This window comes from Molossus molossus, unplaced genomic scaffold (genome assembly GCF_014108415.1).
Source record: "Molossus molossus isolate mMolMol1 unplaced genomic scaffold, mMolMol1.p scaffold_m16_p_7, whole genome shotgun sequence".
NCBI classification, from domain to species: Eukaryota; Metazoa; Chordata; class Mammalia; order Chiroptera; family Molossidae; genus Molossus; species Molossus molossus.
Window position 1 is genome coordinate 15,510,363 of NW_023425401.1, and position 22,981 is coordinate 15,533,343.

General features: G+C 36.4%; 1 protein-coding gene across 3 annotated transcripts in view; it reads right to left on the bottom strand.

Annotated features, from left to right (window-relative positions):
• The window catches only part of MPP6 (membrane palmitoylated protein 6), a 40,371-nt gene that overhangs the window by 1,587 nt on the left and 15,803 nt on the right, over positions 1-22,981 (bottom strand). For 2 of the 3 annotated variants that reach the window (XM_036247426.1, XM_036247425.1), the window contains exons 6-12: positions 15,081-15,122; positions 13,512-13,643; positions 11,282-11,381; positions 10,878-10,946; positions 8,920-9,081; positions 3,072-3,274; positions 600-728 (exon numbers count right to left, since the gene is read on the bottom strand). In XM_036247426.1, the coding sequence (XP_036103319.1) occupies positions 600-728; positions 3,072-3,274; positions 8,920-9,081; positions 10,878-10,946; positions 11,282-11,381; positions 13,512-13,643; positions 15,081-15,122 (837 nt within the window). The remainder of the gene's footprint in view (positions 1-599; positions 729-3,071; positions 3,275-8,919; positions 9,082-10,877; positions 10,947-11,281; positions 11,382-13,511; positions 13,644-15,080; positions 15,123-22,981) is intronic. The other variant, XM_036247427.1, reaches the window with a different exon arrangement.

The window sequence follows — 22,981 nt, forward strand, 5'->3', positions numbered from 1 at the left end:
CTGCTCTTAATTTTTTTACATGTTAATGATATTATGGTTATATTTAAAAAGTCTTTATCTTTTCAAGATAAATACTAAATATTTATGGTTGATACAGTATCAAAGATTTGCTTCAAAATAATTCAAAGTGAGGAAATGAGAGAAACAAAAATGGCCACGTTATTGAGCTAGGTGATGGCACAAGGAGGATCATGTTTATTCCTTGGTGGTACATATTTAAAAATTTCCATAATATGAGAAAGGAGAGAGGGAGAACAAAAGAAAACATGGAACAGAAACAAAACTGGTTTTGGGGCCCAGTTTCCTCATTGGTAAAATGAGGGGGTGAATTAATATGCGTATTTTAATACTGGCCCGCTGTATTTACACAGGGGGAGTAAACATCTGTTTTAAAATAAAGTGAACACTCATTTTTAAGTAAAAGCAATACTGTTCCAAACCCTAACTACATCTAGTGAATGAATTTTTATTCTATAATACCTTACGCAGTATATTTATTTCATAAATATGATTATATAGGATTAAACACGCTCCAAAGAAAAGGAAAAGGACAATCTATAAGAGGAAGTAATATTGTCAACCAAAAAAGAACTGCTCACCGTCAAAAGCTTGGTGGCGATGCCAGCGTCCACCACAGCTTTGTGCATGGCACGTAGTGTCTCCAGCTCCGGAGCAGCGATGAATACCACGTAGGGCATGAACTCGGACGTCCTCAGGACTTTCAGGGCCTGTGCAGGGGAACAATCACATACCAATTTACACAGGATTAGAATTTGTATCACTACCTTTTAATTTTTACTAAACAATCAAAGTCTATTTGCCCTCTTCCTAAGGATTACGAATACAGTATAACACTTGCCCCACTTCTATCCTTTGGACTGCATGCAGTAGTTCTCTAAAACAGTGATCATTTATTGTGTTCTGACCTCAGTCTCATTACTCTCTGATCCTCTTGAACAAAGGAAAGCGTGACTCTTAATGAAGGACCCAAAGTCATCAAGAATGATGTAAATGTTTTCTATGTGAATTGTAGAATTCTCTTAATATTGAAAAAGCTGGAAATAATTTCAGTGTCTATTAATTGGAGAGTGATTATATAAATTAATACACATTTATATTATGAAATACTATACAGCAATTAAAAAGAATAAAAAAAAAGCTTGACAGTAACTGATATGAAAAGATCTTCAAGAAATACTGGTTAGCCCTGGCCGGTTTGGCCCCATAGTTAGAGTGACTGGCCTTGGCCCAGAGAGTCCTGGGTTTGATTCTGGTCAAGGGCACATGCCTCAGTTGTGGTTCAGTCCCTGGCCCTGCTCAGGGTCATGTGGGAGGCAACAATCCATGTGTCTCTCTCATGCTGATGTTTCTCTCTCTCTCTCCCCCACTCCCACTATATCTGAAGATAAACAGAAAAATATCCTCGGGTGAGGAATAAAAAAAAAGAACTACTGTTTAGCCCTGGCCAGTTTGGTTCAGCAGTGAAGGGTTGTGGGTTCGATTCCTGCCCCAGTCTGGGTTGTGTGGGAGGCAACCAATTGATGTCTCACATCTATGATTTTCTCTTTTTCTCTCCCTCTCTTCCACTCTGAGGATCAGTGAAAAGGTATCCTCTAGTGCAGATTTTTAAAAAAAGGAAAGAAATATTATCTGACAAAAAAAGCTAAAGAATTTGTATAGGACTTTTCCATTTATGTAGAAAAAAAATCAACAAAAATAGAAAGCCCATTACATTGTGTGTGTGTGTGTTTATTTTAAATCCTAACCTGAGGATATTTTTCCATTTATTCTCAGATGGGGGGGGGAACATCGATGTGCGAGACACACATTGATTGGTTGCCTCCCGCATGACCTTGACCAGGGCCGGGGATCAAACTGCAACCGAAGTATTGCAATTTGACTGGAATTGAACTTGCGACTCTTTGGTCCATGGGCTATATATATATTTTTGCTTAAGGCATACTAAAAAGACAGACAGATACACACTAAACTCAATAATATTTACCTCTGAGGAGGGAAGCGAGGTTGGGTTGAATGCAGAGGGTTGGATGGGTCAGTGAGGGAAATATGGAATAAAATGAGAAAGGAATTCTGTGTGTGTGGTGTGACTTCAAATTTTTATTCTTTTTGTTTATATATTTTTAATTTAAAAAATTCTTTCGCCCTGGCCGGTTTGGCTCAGCAGTTAGAGCATCGGCCTGGGATCCAGAGAGACCCGGGTTCGGTTCCCGCTAAGGGCACGTACCTCGGTTGCAGTTTGTCCCCGGCCCTGGTTGGGTTGTGCGGGAGGCAGCCACTCGATGTGTCCCTTTCGCATCGATGTTTCTCTCTCTTTCTCTCTCTCTCCCTCCCACTCTATCTGAACAAAAAATGGAAAAATGTCCTCGGGTGAGGATTAAAAAAAAAAAATTATTTCAATTACAGTTACACTCAATATTATTGTGTATTAGTTTCAGGTGTACAGCGTAGAGGTTAGACAATCATACACTTTACAAAGCGTTCCCTCGATATTTCCAGTACCCACCTGGCACCAGTTACTGTAATATTATTGACTGTATTTCCTATGCTGTGCTTTATATCCCCGTGACTATTTTGCAGCCTATTTTAAATTTAACATTTCCTAATATATGTAATTATACACTACTTGAACAAATAAATAAATATTAAACTTCTACCGCCTGGCTGGTATGCCTCAGTTGGTTGAGCATCCTCCCATGTACCCGGAAGTTGCTGGTTAGATTCTGGTCAGGGAACATGCCAAGTTATGGGCTTAATCCCTGGTAGAGGCATGTAGAAAGCAGCCTATTGATGCTTCTCTCTCATCAATGTTTCTATCTCTTTCCCTCTCCCTTTCTCTCTCTGAAATAAAAACATATTTTTTAAATAAAAACTTCTATCATGTTTCTAGTGCTTGGCTAATTGATGAGAGATGTATTTAACTAGTGGACACATAAAAAGGTTCTCTACCACCAACAGGTAATGAAGTGAAGGAGCTACCTTCATAGTCACAAATTAAAACCAAAACTCCACAGGAAATAAAACAAAACAGCTTTGGAATCCATGTAGCTTACTTGTGGGTTGACATCCAAAATGCAAGTTCGTCCAGTTTGGACAACTTCAAGAATAGAATCAATCTTGGTTCCATAGAGATTTCCTTCATATTCTCCATGTTCCAAATATTTCCCAGCTTTAATATCTGCTTCCATCTCAGAGCGTGATACGAACTTATATGCCTGGCCATCTTTTTCATCTTCCCTCGGTTTCCGTGAGGTAACTAAGTAAAATAAATGTTGAGAATTTATACATAGAGAATGCAGAATATGAGAAAATAGACTAAAATAAACAGGGTAGCTTGAGATTTTTCCATTTAGTGCCGATGGCCAAATCTGGCCTGTTCCTTATTTCTGTAAATGAAGTTTTATTGGAGCACAGTTACGCTCATTCTTTTTATTATCAATGACTTTATTTGTTTTATGGAGTAGTTACAACAGAGAGTAGATAACCTGAAAAGCCTAAAATACTTACTGTGGACCTTGAGTACAATAGTTTGCTGATTCATAATGTATAGGAATGTTTTAGAAGGTAGTCCCCAATATACAATTTGTATCCAAAAAAATGTGCTTGATAAAGTAAGTTTTAAACTCAAAATATAATTACCTAGAAACAGAGTCCTACATTTAAATTCTTAATTATGGCGAATCCTAATAAGTGTGAGATATGTTGCAAGTGAGTATCTTTTCCAGCTAACGGCACTCCCCTTCCCCTTAAGGAATAGCAATTACCAATTGTTAGTTGGTATTAATCAATTTTGTGAAGTGTAGTTTTACCCATATTCTTATTCAACATAGTACTAGAAGTCCTAGTCATAGCAATCAGATAAGAAGAAATAAAAGGCATCCATATTGGAAAGGAGAAAGTAAAACTGTCATTATTTGAAAATAACATGACACTATATATATAGAACCCTAAAGATTCCACCAAAAAAACGACTAAAACTAATGAGTTTAGTACAAATCCAGAAATCAGTTGATAGTTCACCCAAAGTGAACTATCAGAAAGGAAAACTGAGAAAACAATCCCATTTATAATTGTATCATAATAAAATAAAATACCTAGGAATAAATTTAAACAAGGATGCAAAAAGACCTGTACTTGAGCCCTGGCCGGTTTGGTTCAGCGGTTAGAGCTTTGGCCCATGGATGAAGGGTCCCGAGTTTGGTTCTCGCTAAGGGCATGTACCTTGATTGTAGTTTGTCCCCAGCCCCGGTTGGGGTTGTGTGAGTGGCAACCAGTTGATGTCTCTCTCTCTCACATCAATGTTTCTCCCCCCCCCCCCCCTTCCTGCTCTATCTTAAGATAAATGCAAAAAATGTCCTCAGGTGAGGATAAAAAGAAAAAAGACCTGTACTTGAAAAATTATAAGACACTGAAGAAAGAAATTGAAGAAGATAAAAATAAGTGCAAGTATATACCATGTTAATGGGTAGGAAGAATTAACATAATTAAAATGTCCATACAACGCAAAGCAATCTATAGATTGAATGCAATTTTTGTCAAGATACCAATGGTGTATTTCACAGAAGTAGAATAAATATTCCCAAAATTTATATGGAATCACAAAAGACCCTGAGTAGCAATAGCAATCTTGAGAAAGAAGAACAAAGTTGGAGGAATCATGCTACCTGAAATCAACTATACTCCCTGATATCAGACTATACTACAAGGCCACAGTAATCAAAACAGCATGGTACTGGCATAAAAACAGACATATAGATCAATGCAACAGAATAGAGAGCCCAGAAATAAACCCACACCTTTACAGTCAATTAATATTTGACAAAGGAGGCAAGAACATACAATGGGATAAAGATAGTCTCTCAATAAATGGTGTTGGGAATATTGGACACATACATGCAAAACAAAACAAAACAAAAAACACCAGACCACCTTCTTACACCATGCACAAGAATAAACTCAAAATGGGTTAAAGACTTACATGTAAGGCTAGAAACTATAAAAATCCTAGAAGAAAGTATAGGAAGTAAAATTTCAGACATTTCTTGTAGTAATATTGTTTCTGATATATCTCCTCAAGAAAGGAAAACAAAACTAAAACATAAACAAATGGGACCACATTAAACTGAAAAGTTTTTGCACAACAAAGGAAACCATTAACAAAATGAAAAGACCACCCAGTGAATGAAGAAGATATTGGCCAATGATACATCTGATAAGGGGTTAATACCCAAAATTTATAAAGAACTTATACAACTCAATACCAAAAACACAAACAACCCAATTAAAAAATGGTCAGAGCACTTGAATATACACATGTCCAGAGAGGACACGCAGATGACCAATAGACACGAAAAGATGCTCAACGTCACTAATCATCAGAACAATGCAAATCAAACCCACAATAAGATACACCTCATACCTGTCAGAATTGCTATCATCCATAAATCAACAAACAAGTGTTGCTGAGTGTGTGGAGAAAAGGGAACCTTCATGCACTGCTGGTGGGAATGCAGACTGGTGCTGCCACTATAGAAAGCAGTATACAGTTACCTCAAAAAATTAAAAGAGAACTGCCTTATGACCCAGCAATTCCATTTCTGGGAATATATATGAAGTAACCTGAAATACTGATTCAAAAGAATATATGCACCCCTATGCTCACTGAAGCATTATTACAATACCCAAGATCTGGAATCAGCCCACGTGCCCATAAGTAGATGAGTGGATTAAAAAAGCTGTGGTACATTTACACAACGGAATACTGTGTGATGGACCTGGAGAGTATTATACTAAGTGAAATAAGCCAGTCAGAGAAAGACAAATTGCATATGATCTCACTTACATGTGGAATCTAATGAACAAAATAAACTAACAAAGTGGAAAAGGACTCCTGGATACGGAGAAGAGACTGACAGCTGTCAAAGGGGAGGATGGTTAAGGAGCTGAGTGGAAAAGGTGAAGGGATTAAGCAGAAACAACAACAACAACAAAATACCACTCATAGACCCAGACAACAGTATGGTGATTGCCAGAGGCAAAGGGAGTGGGGGTGGGAGGGGGGAGGTAGAAGAAGGTTAAGGGGGTATAAATGCTGATGGAAGGAGACTTGACTTGGGGTGGTGAACACACAACACAATATACAGACGATGAGTAATAGAACTGTACACTTGAAATCTATATAATTTTATCAATATCACCCCAATAAATTCAATAATAACTTTTAAAAAATTGGAACATTCGTACATGGCTGGGAGTGTAAAATAATATGGCCACTGTGGAAAACAATGTGGCAGTTTCTCAAAAGTTTAAACACAAAGTCATCATTGGACCTACAAATTCCATTCCTGAGAAAAAGAAAACATAGATGCTCACATAAATACTTGCACACAAATGTTCACGGCAGCATTATTCATTACAGCTAAAAAATAGAGCAATCCAAATGTCCATCCAGTGATGAACAGGTAAACACAATGTGGTACAGCCATAAAATGGAACATCCTTTAGCAGTAAGAAGAAACTAAGTACTGACAGCAGCTGTTAATATGGATGAATCTGGGGAACTTTATGCTAAATAAAGAAGTCAATCACAAAACATTACATATTGTATAATTACATTTCTGTGAAGTGTCTGGCAAGTTTATTGTGACAGAAAGTCCACTAATCATCAACACGAGTTAAAAAATATGCACACAAAGGCACATCATTATTAAATTTCAAAATACTAAAAACAACAAAATACCCTACCTATCTGTGAAAGAAAAACCAGGTCATGTGCGGAATGAAAGGACTTAGTAAGACTTAGAATGACACTGAACTTTTTTTTTTTAAATCCTCACTCGAGGACGTTTTTCCATTTTTTGTTTAGATAGAATAGAAGGGAGAGAGAGGAAGAGAAAGAAAAAGAGAGAAACATCAATGTGAAAGGGACACATCGAGTGGCTGCCACCCACACGACCAACCAGGGCTGGGGACAAACTGCAACCAAGGTACATGACCTTAGCAGGAACCGAACCCGGGTCTCTCTGGACCGTACACTGATGCTCTAACTGCTGAACCAAACTGGCCAGGGCGACACTGAACTTAACAGAGCTGGATTCAAGAGAAACATCTGCGTTTTACCATCTACAATTTCTAGTCTAGAATTTCTGCTAAATAGTCAACCAAATGTAGGGCAGAAAATATACACCTTCAACTGCAAAGATGTGAAAATTACATCCCATACACAATTTTTTGTGAAGTTACCATAGGATGTAACTAGCAAAACAAGGCAATAAACCAAGAAAGAAGAATGGGATCAGGGAGCAGCTTCAACCCAGGACGGCGCAGTGCTTCCTGAGACAGGTCTCCGAGAAAAAAGCATAACTTAATAGATAAGTGAGTCTTTGGTTTAAAACAAAATTATACACATAAAATCAAGGTAAAGAGAAGAAAAAAAAGGTGTCTAGTGATTGCTGGGTGGGGGATAAGGGAGAGGCTGTCCAAGAAAATAAAAATGAATTAACCAAAACTAAAGCTATTTTTATTTTGGGAGGAGAGTCAGGAAGTCAATAAATGAGGCTCACACTGGACAAGGCAAGAAACAGCAGAATGAAGACAATTGAGAAATACAGAAAACTACCAAAAGAAATAGCAAAAAGAAAAAGAAAAGCAACTGTTTCTGGTAAGTAGGTCCAAGGTGGGAGTAGAGGAAAACGGGGGGTTATTTTTCTATTATATGTTTTTAATACTATTTGATTAAAATATTGTACATGTATTAATTTGATAAAAAATAAAATACTTCAAATACTTTGACCACAGTGAGGTTTGTGTAACTACGTAACTAGGACCTGTCTGAGCGCAGTGGTTTACAGTGCCTACAGTGGAACCCAAAGCCCTACCTGAGGGATTACAAACAGCACACGGGGCGATGACAAGGTTACTCCCCCACCCAACCCCTGAAAACTTCAGCAATAAGATTACTCCCTGAGAATTAAACCTCAAAGCAAACTGGATGAAAGTGGAGAAACTCTAAAATTTATCTAAAAGAGATGGAATGACGTGAGGCTAAGATTTGACTCAGAGCAACTTAAAGGTATTGATATATCTAAAAAATACTGTTAATCAAAAAGGGGGCTTGTTCAGAAATGCACAGAAAGGAGAGTTATACAGGTAACACTGGCTTGTCTCCTGCATTTTTCAGGGGACAGAGCATGTAATAAAGGCTCATGGATCTTCAAAATAAAGACAAATTATATTAGTCCTTATAATAAGTCTGTGATATCATCTAACTTCTTGATCTAATTCCATTCTCATCAAGCACACTTCTGACATCACTACTGAACTTCCATGTAAATATGCAAATAGGGAAAGAATACAAAAATCATAAAATAAGTGTTTGGTTCATTTAATGGTTATACTTCCCATCAGTATCATTATATGTATCAGTCTCTGTGACCTTAATGAATGCTGCCTGCTCTGGAATCACTCTTGATCTGTGATCAAAGTCAGGTCTATGACCTTGCAGGGTCACATACATTAACAGAGGGACTGCCACACTGAGAAGTGCCTGAGGATCCAGCAGGTTTCTCCTTTTTCTTTACACCAAAATAAGGTGAAAAATACAACTTTTCAGACAGACATCAGATGTAAAAGGAAATACAAAATTAATGCTGATTTTGCCACAACTCTTAATAGTTGTATTTAACTAACACTTCTGGACTAGAGAGTCTGGAGCAGCGACTACCACCGGGCGGCAGGCTGACAGGGGAACAGTGCTATTTCGAGAGAGCTATAGAGTAATTGCCAGTATCTTCTATTTGTCTCTTTTCACTGACATAATATTATTTGGTAATAAAGATAATAATAATCTGCCCCTATTACATTTTTTTATCAATTAAACAGCAAAGAAAACACACAACTTACATGGCACCGTAGTTCCAAATCTAGTGGGATTCAATACTATGAACCTGTTTTTCAAGCTTCTTCGTCCCACACCTTGAGCTCCTATTAATACTAATGTCCTTCTCTGGAAGGGAGGCATTTTGGCTACCTCCTCATAGATCTGGATTTCATGACGATCAAATTCTACATGTAAAAGGAAATGGAAAAGATCATATTCAACTGTCTCTCATATGGACGAGAAACCTCTGCTATTCTGTTCAGTAATGATTTAGTTGTCAAGATAGTGAAAGACCACTTGAATTGTACTCAGTACAGATTTGTTTGTTTTACTTTGGTAAAGAACAAGAAATTATTTTATATTTTGACTTAAACATCTGCAACCATCCATTTGCCCTTAAAATTTTGTCTAGTCAAGCTGGAAAAATGCCTGTGCTTTATGGATATTCTATTCATAAAATGTTTTTATCAATTCATGAGTATAAATAATTTCTTTAATCTAAATAATCCAATGACACATAGTTTATTCAGCTAAAAGCTATGTATCAAATATGGAGGACAGCAGTATACCCAGCATAGCTGCTTAAATAAGTTCTTACAGAATGAGAATGCCCGTCCAGTGACATAAATGAATAAACAGTGTCTTGGTGACTCTGCAAATATCAATTTGATTAATAAAATGCATATAGACAACACACTGACATTTAAATATTAAGATTCTGAAAATATGTATAAAATAAAACATAGGATCCAAATTATTTTCAGTGGAACTCCATTCCAAAATTATCTTGGTCAATGGTAAAATTACAAATTTTCTATCTTGCAAGAAAGATTTAAGAACATGTATTTAGCCTTGGCCAGTTTGGTTCAGCAGTTGGGAGTGTCGGCCCACAGACCAAAGAGTTGCGGGTTCAGTTCCCAGTCAGGGGCACGTACCTTGGTTGCAAGTTTGATCTGTGACCCCAGTCTGGGTCAAGTGGGAGGCAACCAATTGATGTCTCTCTCTCACACTGATGTTTGTTCTTTCTTTCATCTCCCCCACTTCCCCCCCACCCCCCATTCTATCTAAAAATCAATGGAGGAATGTCCTCGGGTAAGGACTACAAAAAAAAAAAAAAAGAACATGTATTTAATTAATAATAAGGCTAAACTGATTTTGAAATATTATATTGCCATTATTATAGCTACAACTCTCAATCTGTAGTAATAATACTTCCTCCTTAGGTTATTTTAACAGCAACCCTTTCTTTATAAAATTTCTTCACAGTAGATTGAATCAGTATTAAGGGAGAGCCTCTTTCCTCCCTATTATTATATTATTTCCTTTACAGAATGGCTACTTAGTTTATTATCAGTTGAGAGGCAGCTCTGAAGTCACAAAAGTACTTTAAAATGGACCATTCCTTTGAGTGAGCCTCCAGAGCTGACTCGCTCTTATTAGCCTCTGCAACTGAAAAATACTATGGTAGTTGTTACATTTATCTTTCCTTAAGTCTAAACATTTAAGAAAGAATTCTACTGGATCAGACTAAGATTTATTTGGTCAGTACTAATTTCCCAAAAGTATCATGGACAATGTTATGGCTGAATATAGTTGCCCTTAATCATACTCTCTTTATACCTTCATAAAGGTATTTTGCTCTTTAGAAATGACACTAAATTACCATCAAAGTCCTCTAAACAAATAGTTTCAATTATAACATTGCTCCTTTATTAATACAAGCATCCCAAGCAATTCATTATACTGTAAACTATACTCATAAAATAAAGCACATTGGTCATAGTATAAGCATATATAACATCAGGATTTAAATAAATGTCTTCATATTAAATTGTACCATGCATTCACATGCCAACCCCTTGAACTGGGTACTAATCTGAATTATATTCATTGAAAACTATACATTTAGACTTTATGCCACATTGATTAACAGTATAAACCTATTTCACTCAGACTTCTCAAAAAGTATTTCAAACATTACCTGCATTTCTAGTTGTGAGATACATCATCTTTTTCTTTTTTTTGCTACTTATGGTTCCACAAAAAGGTCCTGAAGGATGATAAGACAAATATACCTTAAACAGAATGTCAAAATATGATAAAACTGCCCTGTGGTATTCAACAGGGGTGGGAGAACTATCTGTCTTCCCAGTGTTACATCCTACAAAGCAGAAGGGCGCAGCTGAGTCACTGAATTCTGATGCCATACCAGCAGGTGGCAGAAAGGGATCAAAAAGTTTACTTTTGAGAGAGCTGCAATAAAGCAGATGAGAGGGATTAATTCTAGACACATAGTCAATAAATTCACTTGCTAATTCAGATGAAACAGGCAAAGAAAGGTGTCCACAAAGGGCAACTTGTTACTTATTGTGTGGAGCTCATCACCTGAATTGTCCCAGTCTCTTCTAACAAATGCCTTTCTCTTCTCTTCCAGGAACTGGCTTGGAATGAGACCGGCGCTTCCGCCCTCTTTTACGTGGCTAGCCTAGAATCAAATTAATGAATTGTATATCTCAGTAACCAACATTTAAGATGATATTCTAAAAAGTAGAACAAACAGCAGTCATTAAAAAAATACCACATTTGCTCTTAAAAACTCACCTTGAGATTTAAATCCATGCATTGTCAAGTTATTTACACACCTTAACACCTACTCAACGCCCCCAACCCCCCAATCTGGTATGACATTTTTGGGACCAAAATACAAAAGTAGCCAGGCTCTTTAAATTACTAAACCTTTTTATTTGTAATACTAAGTCAAAGAATGGAAAGGAATAAATGCTCTTCTTTAAGATTTTTTTTATTATTCTTTATCGATTTTAGAGAGAGGGGGAGGAAGAGGATAGAAATATCGATGAGAGAGAACATCCGACTGGCAACCTCCTACATGCCCCTCACTGGGGATTTGGCCCCAAACCTGGGAATGTGCCCTGACTGGGAATCAAAGTGGCAACCTCTTGGTGCATGGGTTGATGCTCAAACACTGAGCCACACCAGCTGGGCAGGAATAAATGCTATTTTATGTGTTTATAGGACATTTCATCTAGCATCCTTTAGTAAGATATTTACTATCAGCCTTAATCCCACCATGTTGGTATATCCTGAGGCCAAATCAGAGAAAAAGACAGCACTGGGAAAATGGAGTGGAACATTTAATTCAGTCCACCAGCAATCTGAATACCCTGAGAAATCGTAAGTTTAAAGGAGGTAAAACTTCACTTACTGTCAAGAACTAACTTTTAAAGTAAAATTCGAAGAAGTGCTAGTTTAATACAGTGGCTGGAGAACTGGCTACTAGTGGCTTATCCCACAGTTAGTGACTTTATTCTAATAAATCAGCATTAAAAAAATCTGGTACATTCTTAGCAAGTAAAATCCTGGGTGGAAAAAAGAGAATTAAAGGAAAAGACCACAAAATGAAGAAAATGAGATAATGGTGAAAGAAATTAGATGAGAAAACTAAGAGATGGCATTCAAAAAGTGGAAAAAAAGAAAACATTGGATAAGTTCAATAAAGGCCACAGCCACAAAAGGCAGATTTTCTAGTGAGTAGTCTAAGAAATTCAGTGTAAACCTCTTGAAATCATGAATTCTATTTAATGTACTCATTTCTTAGTTTTCTAACCAGTTACACAGTAAACTTGTACATATTAATGTCTTCATTTAAATTTAAGGACACATTAGTAAGATCGTTCTCATTCTTGTAATTCATTCCCCTTAGAAGTCAATATAAGTTACTGGAGCTAATGTGAGTTAGTTACTGACATCTCAGTTTAATTTATAGTTTGGTGCTAGATCCTGGGTCTTTTTCTCTCACAGCTTGTTCTTTAATGAGACCCTCTGACAGTTTGAGTTTAGACGTTCCCATTTGTTAGTTATTCAATTGTAAACACTGTGACTGTTAGCCAATGTAAACAATGACAAAAACAGATTCATTGTGGCCGCCAGAGATTTCTGAAAACTGTATTGAGGGGAGGAAAAAAAGACCATCATCCCACAGATCTGGAAAATGAAGGGGCAAAATACAGTGTTAACACACATCCTTTTCCATATACACAGATTTCAATCCATGATCAAAAACAACACTGATGATAAAGCACGCCTTCATTTAACACATCAGAAGAGATAGGCAAATAGATTTGAGAGCTAAGAGCTTAAAAAATTAAGCTGCATTTGCCATGAATGTTCAGAGGAAGGGGAGACAAGAGAAAGACTACTACAATGACCAGAAAAAAAAAAAAAAAAAAAAATGGCCTCAGTTAAAACTAACAAAAACAAACGCTGAAAACTGATGACCCCAAATGAGTTGTTCTTGTCTAATTCTATATCTTACTGCAATCACCCATGTGGAAGAACCAAGTGGTCTAATCCCTAAACCAGAGATGGCACCACAGGTCAGTTAATTCTGCATTTATTAACAGCTATTCACAAATTCCTTCTCAATTTAGTCTTGTCTACAAAATTAGCAGCCATGAAGCAGGAGCTGTTCATGCAGGAACAACCAATCACTAGAACAAATGCTAATACCTTACCTTCTTCCTGAATATGCAGATATTGACCAAATCGAAGATTGAAAATAAAAAGCAGGTGAGGAAATTCTGAGCAGCACACTAACCTGCCACCAGTTTGGATCTTCTCTGTTTACAATCTGAAGAATTTCTCCTTTTGAAAACTTCAATCCTGCTTCTTTGCAGGGTATCAGATTATCATTGTATGGATTATAATCAAAATGACATTTCACAAATACCTAAAACACACAGAATAAAAAAATTATAGATGTATCATTTGTTACTAGATTTTTGAAATCTTTTTCAAACCACTGTGATATTATTGTAATTGACAATGTATTTAATACTTCAACTAAGGACCTTGTCTCTCTCAAATAAAATTTAAATTATTAGGACATTAATAATTTGGTACCAGAAAATATGACATACACATTAGCACATTAAAATTTTGTTTCTATTTTAACGTCTAATCTTAAATCAACCGAGTTTGACAATAATTTAATTCTGACATTCTTTTCACATGATTTTCCAACACTGTATAATTTTTATGCCAGCAAATGCTACTTCCTAATTAACATCCTGAAATGATACATGCAGTTGATTTAAGGCATATATTTCAGATATATTAAGACTGACTTTTTGAAAGGGCCCTGAAACCAAAATTAAATAAGAGTTCATGTTGAAGTCAGACCTGAAATATATTTAGTAACCTTAACAAATAAAATAAAATAAAAACCCCAACTTTTATCCATGGTAATATATGTTTGTTTTTTTAATTACACAGACTTACACTGGCCAAAACTAGTGTGGAAAATACTTTCCTGGAACCATCTTGCTCTGATTTAAAGGATCAGTATTAAATTAATTGCAACACAAATACTGAAAAAGCCTGGACACTATTTAAAATTCACTGAACTATACAAATTTCTTTTAAATCTGTTTTATCATTACAAGTATGTCAGTTACCAGTTAGTTATGATCTCCAGTATCTAGACTATTTTGCTTATTCATTTTAATTTTAATTCTAATTAAGCTAAGCATTGACAGTATTTGATGATAAATTCAGACAGATTACTTTCTTAAAACAAACTTTTTCATGCACATTTATAGAAATTCAAATTTTATCTTCTAAAGAACTGACTTAGCATTAATCAGCAGGTAAACTTTAACAAGCAGGAAAGCACATAATTAGTCAAAATGATGTTATTTTTCTATTGTTTTTCATATTCTATAACCACACAAGATATTCAAATAACACAAATAGATAAATTATATTATTAGTGTAATAAAATGTAATGTGATGGATGCAGATTAGATAATTTAAAAATAACTAAATTTGGGAACATTTGACAAACTGTTATTTACAATTAGATGATTTTCAAAAAAAGCATTCAGAACATTTTCAATAACCTTGGAAAGGCTAAATATTAATGCTTAAAAAACCAGTAAGCCAATAACTTTTTCTGATATACAATTTTAGAAATCTCTAAAAGGCAAGCATACAAATAATACTAAGCTTGCCAAAAAATGTGACAATGGCTAACTTGACAATGGCATGCAGCTCCATGATTTGGCAATGAAGAAAACCCAAAATGATTAAGTTAATCAAGGTAAATTTAGTTGGCTAATAAGACAGAAAAACACAGTACCAGAGCATGTCTGGAATGTCACCATACCTGACGGACGTGTGCTGGATGCCTCTCCATATTGATGCAACTCTAAAAATATATTTTTCATTGCATAAATAAAGCCAGGCTTTAAAGTGATAATAAACCAAAAGAATATAAACAAACTACTGGCCCATTTTATTACTTTGCTCATTTAGTAAAGCAACTATTTCCCTAAAGAATTGTCCGAGGGTATAAGACCTGAAAATTACAAATGACAGAAACAAGTCTGAGGTGAGGCAGAGAAAAAGGATGGGTGAGCAAAGCTGTAAAAACGCGGGGACACGCCTTACTTCTCGAGAAGCCGCAGAGTGAATAACAAGAGCACCCACCCTGTCACCTAACCATGCCTATGTTTATCATTCTTATCTGTGGGACAGAACATGTTTTGTAATCATAAAGCTCAGACTTTCCAAGTTAGTCCAAATGTCAAATATTCATTCCTCTACTCCCATCAAATTGTTCTGAAAATGTTATTATCTGTGGAACAAAAACTATACATTTCAAATGTAAAGGATTTGTAGAAGAAATAATTTTTATTTTTCCATTTATCAAATTAATTTTGAAACATTATGCTCATGCTCAAAAACTCAGATTAAACTGGTTTTACTTTGAACTTTGAAATTTTGTCTGAAAAAAAATCAATGAACCCAATCTTTGATCTAAACATTTTGTAATGACCTTAAAATCATTACAGATTTGTCTAGTATAATTATATTTTATTAAGAGCATTTAAAAGTGTTTCACTAATAGGTTATGGCTGTCAACTGTTCATCTGTTATTAAAAAGTTACTAAACACAACCTAAAATATTTCAATCTCATATCCTTATCATTAAAAGAAAGATGTGAATGACTAACAATTTAAAGTAGATAGAGGAGAGAAAAGAGGTTTAAACACTGGAGATGTTCAACCTCACTCAGAGTAGAAAAACAAATTAAAACTGTGTAATGATAGCATTTTCTTCCTGTCAGATTAGCAGAAATCCAAATACTTAATATACCACGGCTAAGATATGGGCCAAGAGTCATTTTTCTAACAGGTTGGTGAAAAAACTAGTTCACTCCACTGGGAAGACAATTTGGCAATAACTACCAAAATTACAAATGCAAAAACTCTCTGACCTACCAATCCACCTTTGGGAATGTATTCAACAGCAATGTTAGTCAGATATACACAAAGTGAATTATGTAGAAGACTATTAACTAGTGAATTATTCCTAATTGGAAAAGATCAGACACAACCTAATTATTTGACAAAAGGGAATTGATTTAACAAATGATGGTAAATCTATGTACTACAACACAGTGCAGATGTTTAAGGGGGGAGGAGGGGTGCATTTCAACAGACAGACTATGTACCAAAAAAAAGATCCTCAAGATAACAGTTAATTGAAAACAAACCAGCGAGGTTCAGAGTGAGTACACTATGTAACCTTTTCATAAGAAAGGAGGTAGAAGAAGGAAAGAAAATATAATTTTTACTTACTTGCACATGAATAAAGAAACTCTGGAAAGATAAATGAATAGCATGGTATCTTTTAGGGGGAGTGAGAATTAGACTGGTAGAGAGTTAGGAGGGAGGTTTCAACTGAATACAAATTTCTTTATTTTGAACCATGAGAATGATTCATCTAATTCAAAAATTAAATTTTTATGGTAAAGTAAACATAAAATAACTCTTGCTTCTAAGATGAAGTAACAAGGACTCTCCAACCTGAAACAACTAAAAAACTGGACAAAATATGTAAAACATTTGTCAAGACATCAGACAACGAAGATGGTGATTCCTAAAAAGTGGAAACAAGATGAGCCATAAATTTGCTCTAGCTAAATGCACAGAAAAGTTTCCACTTAGCAACTCAGGAAAGGAGAACTAGAGCTTGGTGGCCTCCCAGGGGCCATGAGCAGGAAGACGGAGGCGGGTACAGTGCAGAGCAGATCCTCACTGAGGAAAGGGCTGCACAGAGAAGGCTTGAGAACTGCAGAGGACTCATTTGGGTCTTCAGTGAAGTTGACCAGTTCATGTGTCTGAGGACGCGGCCCTAAGGCCAAGTGAGGAACCAGTGTAATAGAAAACAATTTAAGGAGGTTGTACAGGGTCAGAAATAGTCTCTGTTTCACCAGGATGAGTAGGAAAAGCTCAGAATTCATGAAGCATTGAGTATTCAGAAGGGTTATACCCTACACTTAACCCTGCTGTGGCTGCACCTAATAAAGCTTAAAAAGCAAGACCTGAAAAGGATCACACTACTCCCCAGTAACTTAGGTATCCTACAACAAAGCCTAGGAATACTTCTAAGAATACCAAAATATCCAGTACTCAACAAGGCAAAATTCATGATGTCTGGCAACCAATCAAAAATGACCAAGGAGGAAAATACAACCTAAAACGTGAGGGAAAATCTATCAAGAGTGATCCAGAAATAACAGATATGATTGAATTAATAGACAAGAACATTAAAATAGTTACTTTCACTTTACATATTGTATTCATATGTTCAAGAAGCTAGAGGAAGGGTTGAGCACGTCAGGTAGAAATTTGGTAGATATAAAAAAGACTCAATTTGATTTTTTAGAGATGTAAACCACCATGTCGAAGATGAACAGTACACCAGATATAATTTACAACAGATTAGACATTCCAGAAGAAAAAATTAGTAAACTTGAAGACATAGCAATAGAACCTATACAACATGAAAAGCTGGGAGGAAATCAAACTGAAATAAATGAACAGAGTATTAAATGAGCTATGGGACAACTTCAAGGAACCCAATATATATATAACTGGTGTCATCAAAGGACAGAAAAAACGGAGGAATAGAAAAAATATCTGAAGAAAAAACAATCAAAACTTTTCCAAATTCAATGAAAGAAATAGCCTTTTCAACAAATGGAACTGGGAAAATTGGATATCCATGTGCAAAACCCACACAAATTTTTTTTTTTTTTTAAATCCTCACCCAAGGACATTTTTGCATTTATCTTCAGATAGAGCAGGAGGGAGAAATGGAGAAAGAGAGAGAAAAACATTGATGGGAGAGAGACATATTGACTGGTTGCCACCCACACAACCCTAACCGGGGCCAGGGACAAACTGCAACCAAGGTACGTGCCCCTTAGTGGGAACTGAACCCAGGTCTCTCTGGTCTGCAGGCTGAGCCAAACCAGCCAGGACCACCCCAAACCCTTTGACTCATATCTTATACCTTATACAAAAACTCATAAAGTAAATGGATCATGGAGCTAAGTTGTAAAGCATAAACCTATAAAATTTTTAAGAAGAAAACATAGGAGAAAATCTTTATGACTTTGAGTTATATAAAATATTTTTTTACACAGAATTAACAAAAGCAAACTTTTTAATTATACATTTTTTTCTTTTAAGAATCAGAAAAATTAGACAAATTGAACTTCATCAAAATTTATAACTTCTGCTCTTTGTATTATACTGTTAAGAGAATGAAAAGACAAGCCTTTTCCCTAGGAGAAAAACCTTCACAAATCTTAACTCTGATCAACTACTTGTATCCAGAAAACATGAACTCTCGAAACCAAATAAGAAGAAAACAAACAACTCAATAAAAAATGGATAGCCCTGGCCAGTGTGGCTCAGTTGGTTGCAGCATTGTCCCATGCACCGAAGGATCGTGGGTTTGATTCCTATCAGAGTCCACACCCAGGATGAAAGTTCGATCCCAGGTCGGGGTGCAGGCAAGCAATCAGTGTTTCTCTCTCACATCGATCTTTCTCTCTCTCCCTTCCTATTTATTTAAAAAAAAAAAAAGATTAAAAGATTTGAAGATATCACCAAAGTAGACATAAGCATGGCATAAGGACATGAAAAGATGCTTAATGTTAATGATCATTAGAAAAATGTGAATTAAAATCATGGTAAGATGAAGACTGCACATACCAAATGTTGGTCAAAATGTGCAGTAACTGAAACTCTCATATAATGCTGGTGGGAACATAAATTGGTACTACCACTTTTGAAAATATCTTAATTCCTACACTTTAATAATAAGCCCCTATTTCTGCTTTTCTGACTCAAAACTATTTTGGTTATTCATCTTATCAAATACTATAAAAAACCCTATTGGAATTTTTATTGGGATTGCACTGAATGTACAAGTCAATCTGAGAAAAACTGACATCTTCACAATGTTATCTTTTTACCCATGAACATGATATATATAGATAGATTTTCATAACTTTTTTGTGTAGCAGTCTTGAGTATTTTTCGATTTACTTCTAGACATAAAAATGTGATATTCTCTGACTCTACTGTAAATGTCTCTCTCATCTTCATTTCTAGATGTTTGCTGATGACATACAGAAACACAACTGACTTTTGTATGTCTTATTTTCAATTACCTTGCTAAACTGTATTATTTCTAATAATTTATATTTTGGGGGTTTCTATCCAAAAATATTACTTGAAAATAATGTTTTGTTTTCTTCTTTTCAAACCTTTTGCTTCTATAATCTATTTTTGTCTTTTTGTGCTTACTGAACTGTCAATAAAATATTGAATAGGAGTGGCATTAGTAAATATCATTCTCTAGTTCTTTATTTAAACAAAATAGGCAAAGACTTTATTAATCTATTTTAAACTTTATGTGTTGCCTTCTTTGGCCTAATTAACTGCAAATAAATAATTGCATACAAATAATCATTTAAAAGCAGCAGTGTTCAAGGGCCTCAGAATTTCATTACATACCAAACAAAATTTTCTTGAAGTTTTAAATTTTTTTTTCCGAAGTTGAATCAATTCCAATGGCCTTATTGTTGGAGCCTCATCAAAATTCTGAACAATATCACCCTCTTCCCCCAAAGCAAGTGGTGCTTTTCCATCCAGCTTCTGCCAGTGACCTTAAGCTTACTGACATCGAGCTGGTCTCAGATGCTGGGTGGCACTTTTGTCACCTGCTGTCTAAGCACGGCTGATAATGGCAAAAGTATTTGCTGTCAGAGATGTATGAGTATTAAGACTGTTCAAGCAGGTCACCATTCTCTGGTTGGCAAACACAGTTACCTCTTTGATATCAGAGATACTAGTTATTCCTAATTTAAGGAGAACTAAAGATTTTTATCATGTGCTATAGCAGATATTTGTTTTATCATCTGTTACTCTATATATCATCTCAGGGCAACTCCTTGTTACCAATCACAATTATGCCTGAAGTTTGGCAAATTTATCTTGGCCCCTGACTAAAAGCCAGGCTTTGAAAAAACACCGCCCTGCAGAAGGAGAGCTCCTGGCTTTCATTTCTCTCTCAGCAAGCCAGAGGGAAAGCTGAGACAGGCCCAGCAGGACTACATGGTGGAGCGTCTAGTAAAAGAGCTGAGAGGCTAAAAGCCCTTCCTCCCCCCTAGTGACTGTTAAGCACCATGACCACAGTTTGCCCAGGACACTGCTCGTTTATGCTGTCCTTACAGCATAATTAGCACTCCCTCACCTTTCACTGTAGAAAAGGTCCCAATATGAATGTTTTAGCTCTCCTGTTTGAAGCCTTCATGGTATAGTCTCTTTTCTTTCTTATGGTAGGATAGGCCTGAGACTGCCTTAGGCTTGGATGACTCCCCTCCCCCATTTCAATCCCTTCTCCCAGACCTAAAGTCTAAATAAAAACCAGAGTTTGAGAAGGCATAGAATGGGGGGGGGGGGGGGGGGGGATGATTTATGCCTAAAACAGGTCTAAGATTAGCTCACCAACTGTAGAATCTACAGAGAAATTTAGGCCAAATCCTAGCTATTAATATTAGAAAAAATTATTTTTCCTGTGACAGTCCATTATGGGCTTGGTGAGCTAAGTATCACAACACATAATTTAAAAAAATTAAATCTTTGGTTCTACTTTTCCAAATGGAAATGTGCCAATTCATTATTCTTTACCTTCAAGACAAGGTTTCTACCTTCATGACAACCAAAGTTCATTGCAAGCCTGTATATTCTCAGAAGTCCAATTTACATCCTAAAATCATGACTAAATTCTATCCTATCTTCTGAATAACACTATAAAACAGGTATTCAACACATATTTCAAAGAATTACATGGAAATACAAAAAGTAACCTTTTAAATTTTCTTATTAATAGTATGACAATGATATACCAGTAGTATCTTAGATAAAAAACACAATTTCACTCACAGATGAAATAATACATTTCTGGAATAAACCTGAATGGTTAATTGCATCTAAAAACACTGGTAGACATTTCCTATTTCTACATTACCTAGGCTTGAAAACCCTCTCAGTTCCAACACTCCCACCATAATCATCAACTGTTTCTTTGTAATTATGTCATTACTTTTCCTCCTTTACAATTCTATTATACCAGTGATTTTCAAGCTTTTCATGTCATGGCACATATAAACTAATTACTAAAATTCTGCAGCATATCAAAAAATGTATTTTTTGCCAATCTGACAAGAAAATATAGGTATAATTTTGATTCATTCACACTGGACAGCTACTTTTTTTTTTAAACATGTATTTTATTGATTTTTCAGAGTGGTAGGGAGAGAAAGATAGAAACATAGATGTGAGAGAGACACATTCATCGGCTGCCTCCTGCGCGCCCTCTACTGGGGACCGATTCTGCAACTCAGACATGTGCCCTGACCAGGAATTGAACCAGGTCCTCTCAGTCCATGGGATGCTGCTCAATCCACTGAGCCACACTAGCCGGGCTGGACAGTTACTATTGTGTTGGCTGTTGTTATTCTTTTTTTTTTTTTATCCTCACCCAAGGATATTTTTCCATTTTTTGTACAGATAGAGTGGGAGGGAGAGAGAGAGAGAAACATCGACGTGAAGGGACACATCGAGTGGCTGCCACCCGCACGACCAACCAGGGCCGGGGACAAACTGCAACCGAGGTACGTGCCCTTAGCGGGAACCGAACCCGGGTCTCTCCAGACCGCAGGCCGACGCTCTAACTGCTGAGCCAAACTGGCCAGGGCTGTTGTCATTCTTTTATTTGACAATCTAAGGCAGTAGTTCTCAACTTTCCTAATGCCACGACCCTTTCCTCATGTTGTGGTGACCCCCAACCATAAAATTATTTTTGTTGCTACTTTGTAACTGTAATTTTGCTACTGTTATGTCTTAGGCGACCTCTGTGAAAGGGTCATTGGACCCCCAAAGGGGTCACGACCCACAGGTTGAGAACCACTGATCTAAGGGCAAAGAGGTAAATGTCCCTGACTAAAAGCCGGGCATTGCGTGGTTTAAACATTCTTGCGCTCACCATTAAAGCGGCTGTATTACACCAGCACTATCACACCAGTAAGCAGCAGCTATGTGTTGAGCACTCAGAATGTGCCAGGCGCTTTTAGGAGAGCTTTGCATGAATCAACTCCTTTAATCCCCATCAACAACCTTTTGCGAGAAGAAAGAGTACCCCTACTACACAGGAGAGAAAATGAAGCACCGAGAAAAGAGGCTCGTAAGTGGCAGCACTGGTGTTTGAACCCACACGATCTTCACAGCCTCTCAAAATCATCCCAACACCTTCAAAAATCTGCTTCCTGGTTTCACAATATCATCTCTCTTCTTTTGAAATTCACTCAGATAATGAGGCTCAATGATCAATGTCATTAAAACATTCCCCTGTTCAAAAATCTATTTAACCTAAAAATTAGTTACAAAATACAGATCGAATGTGTACAAACCAGGCGTTTAAGATTCTTTTCAATCTGGGCTTACCCTCTCTTTCTGGCCTCATTCTCCAGCCCAGTGATTTTCAACCTTTTTCTTTGTTTTATTCTCACCTGAGGACATTTTTCCATTTTTGTTCAGATACAGTTGGAGGGAGAGAGAGAAACATTGATGTGAAAGGGACATATCGAGTGGCTGCCTCTCACACAACCCCAACCAGGGCCAGGGACAAAGCACAACTGAGAT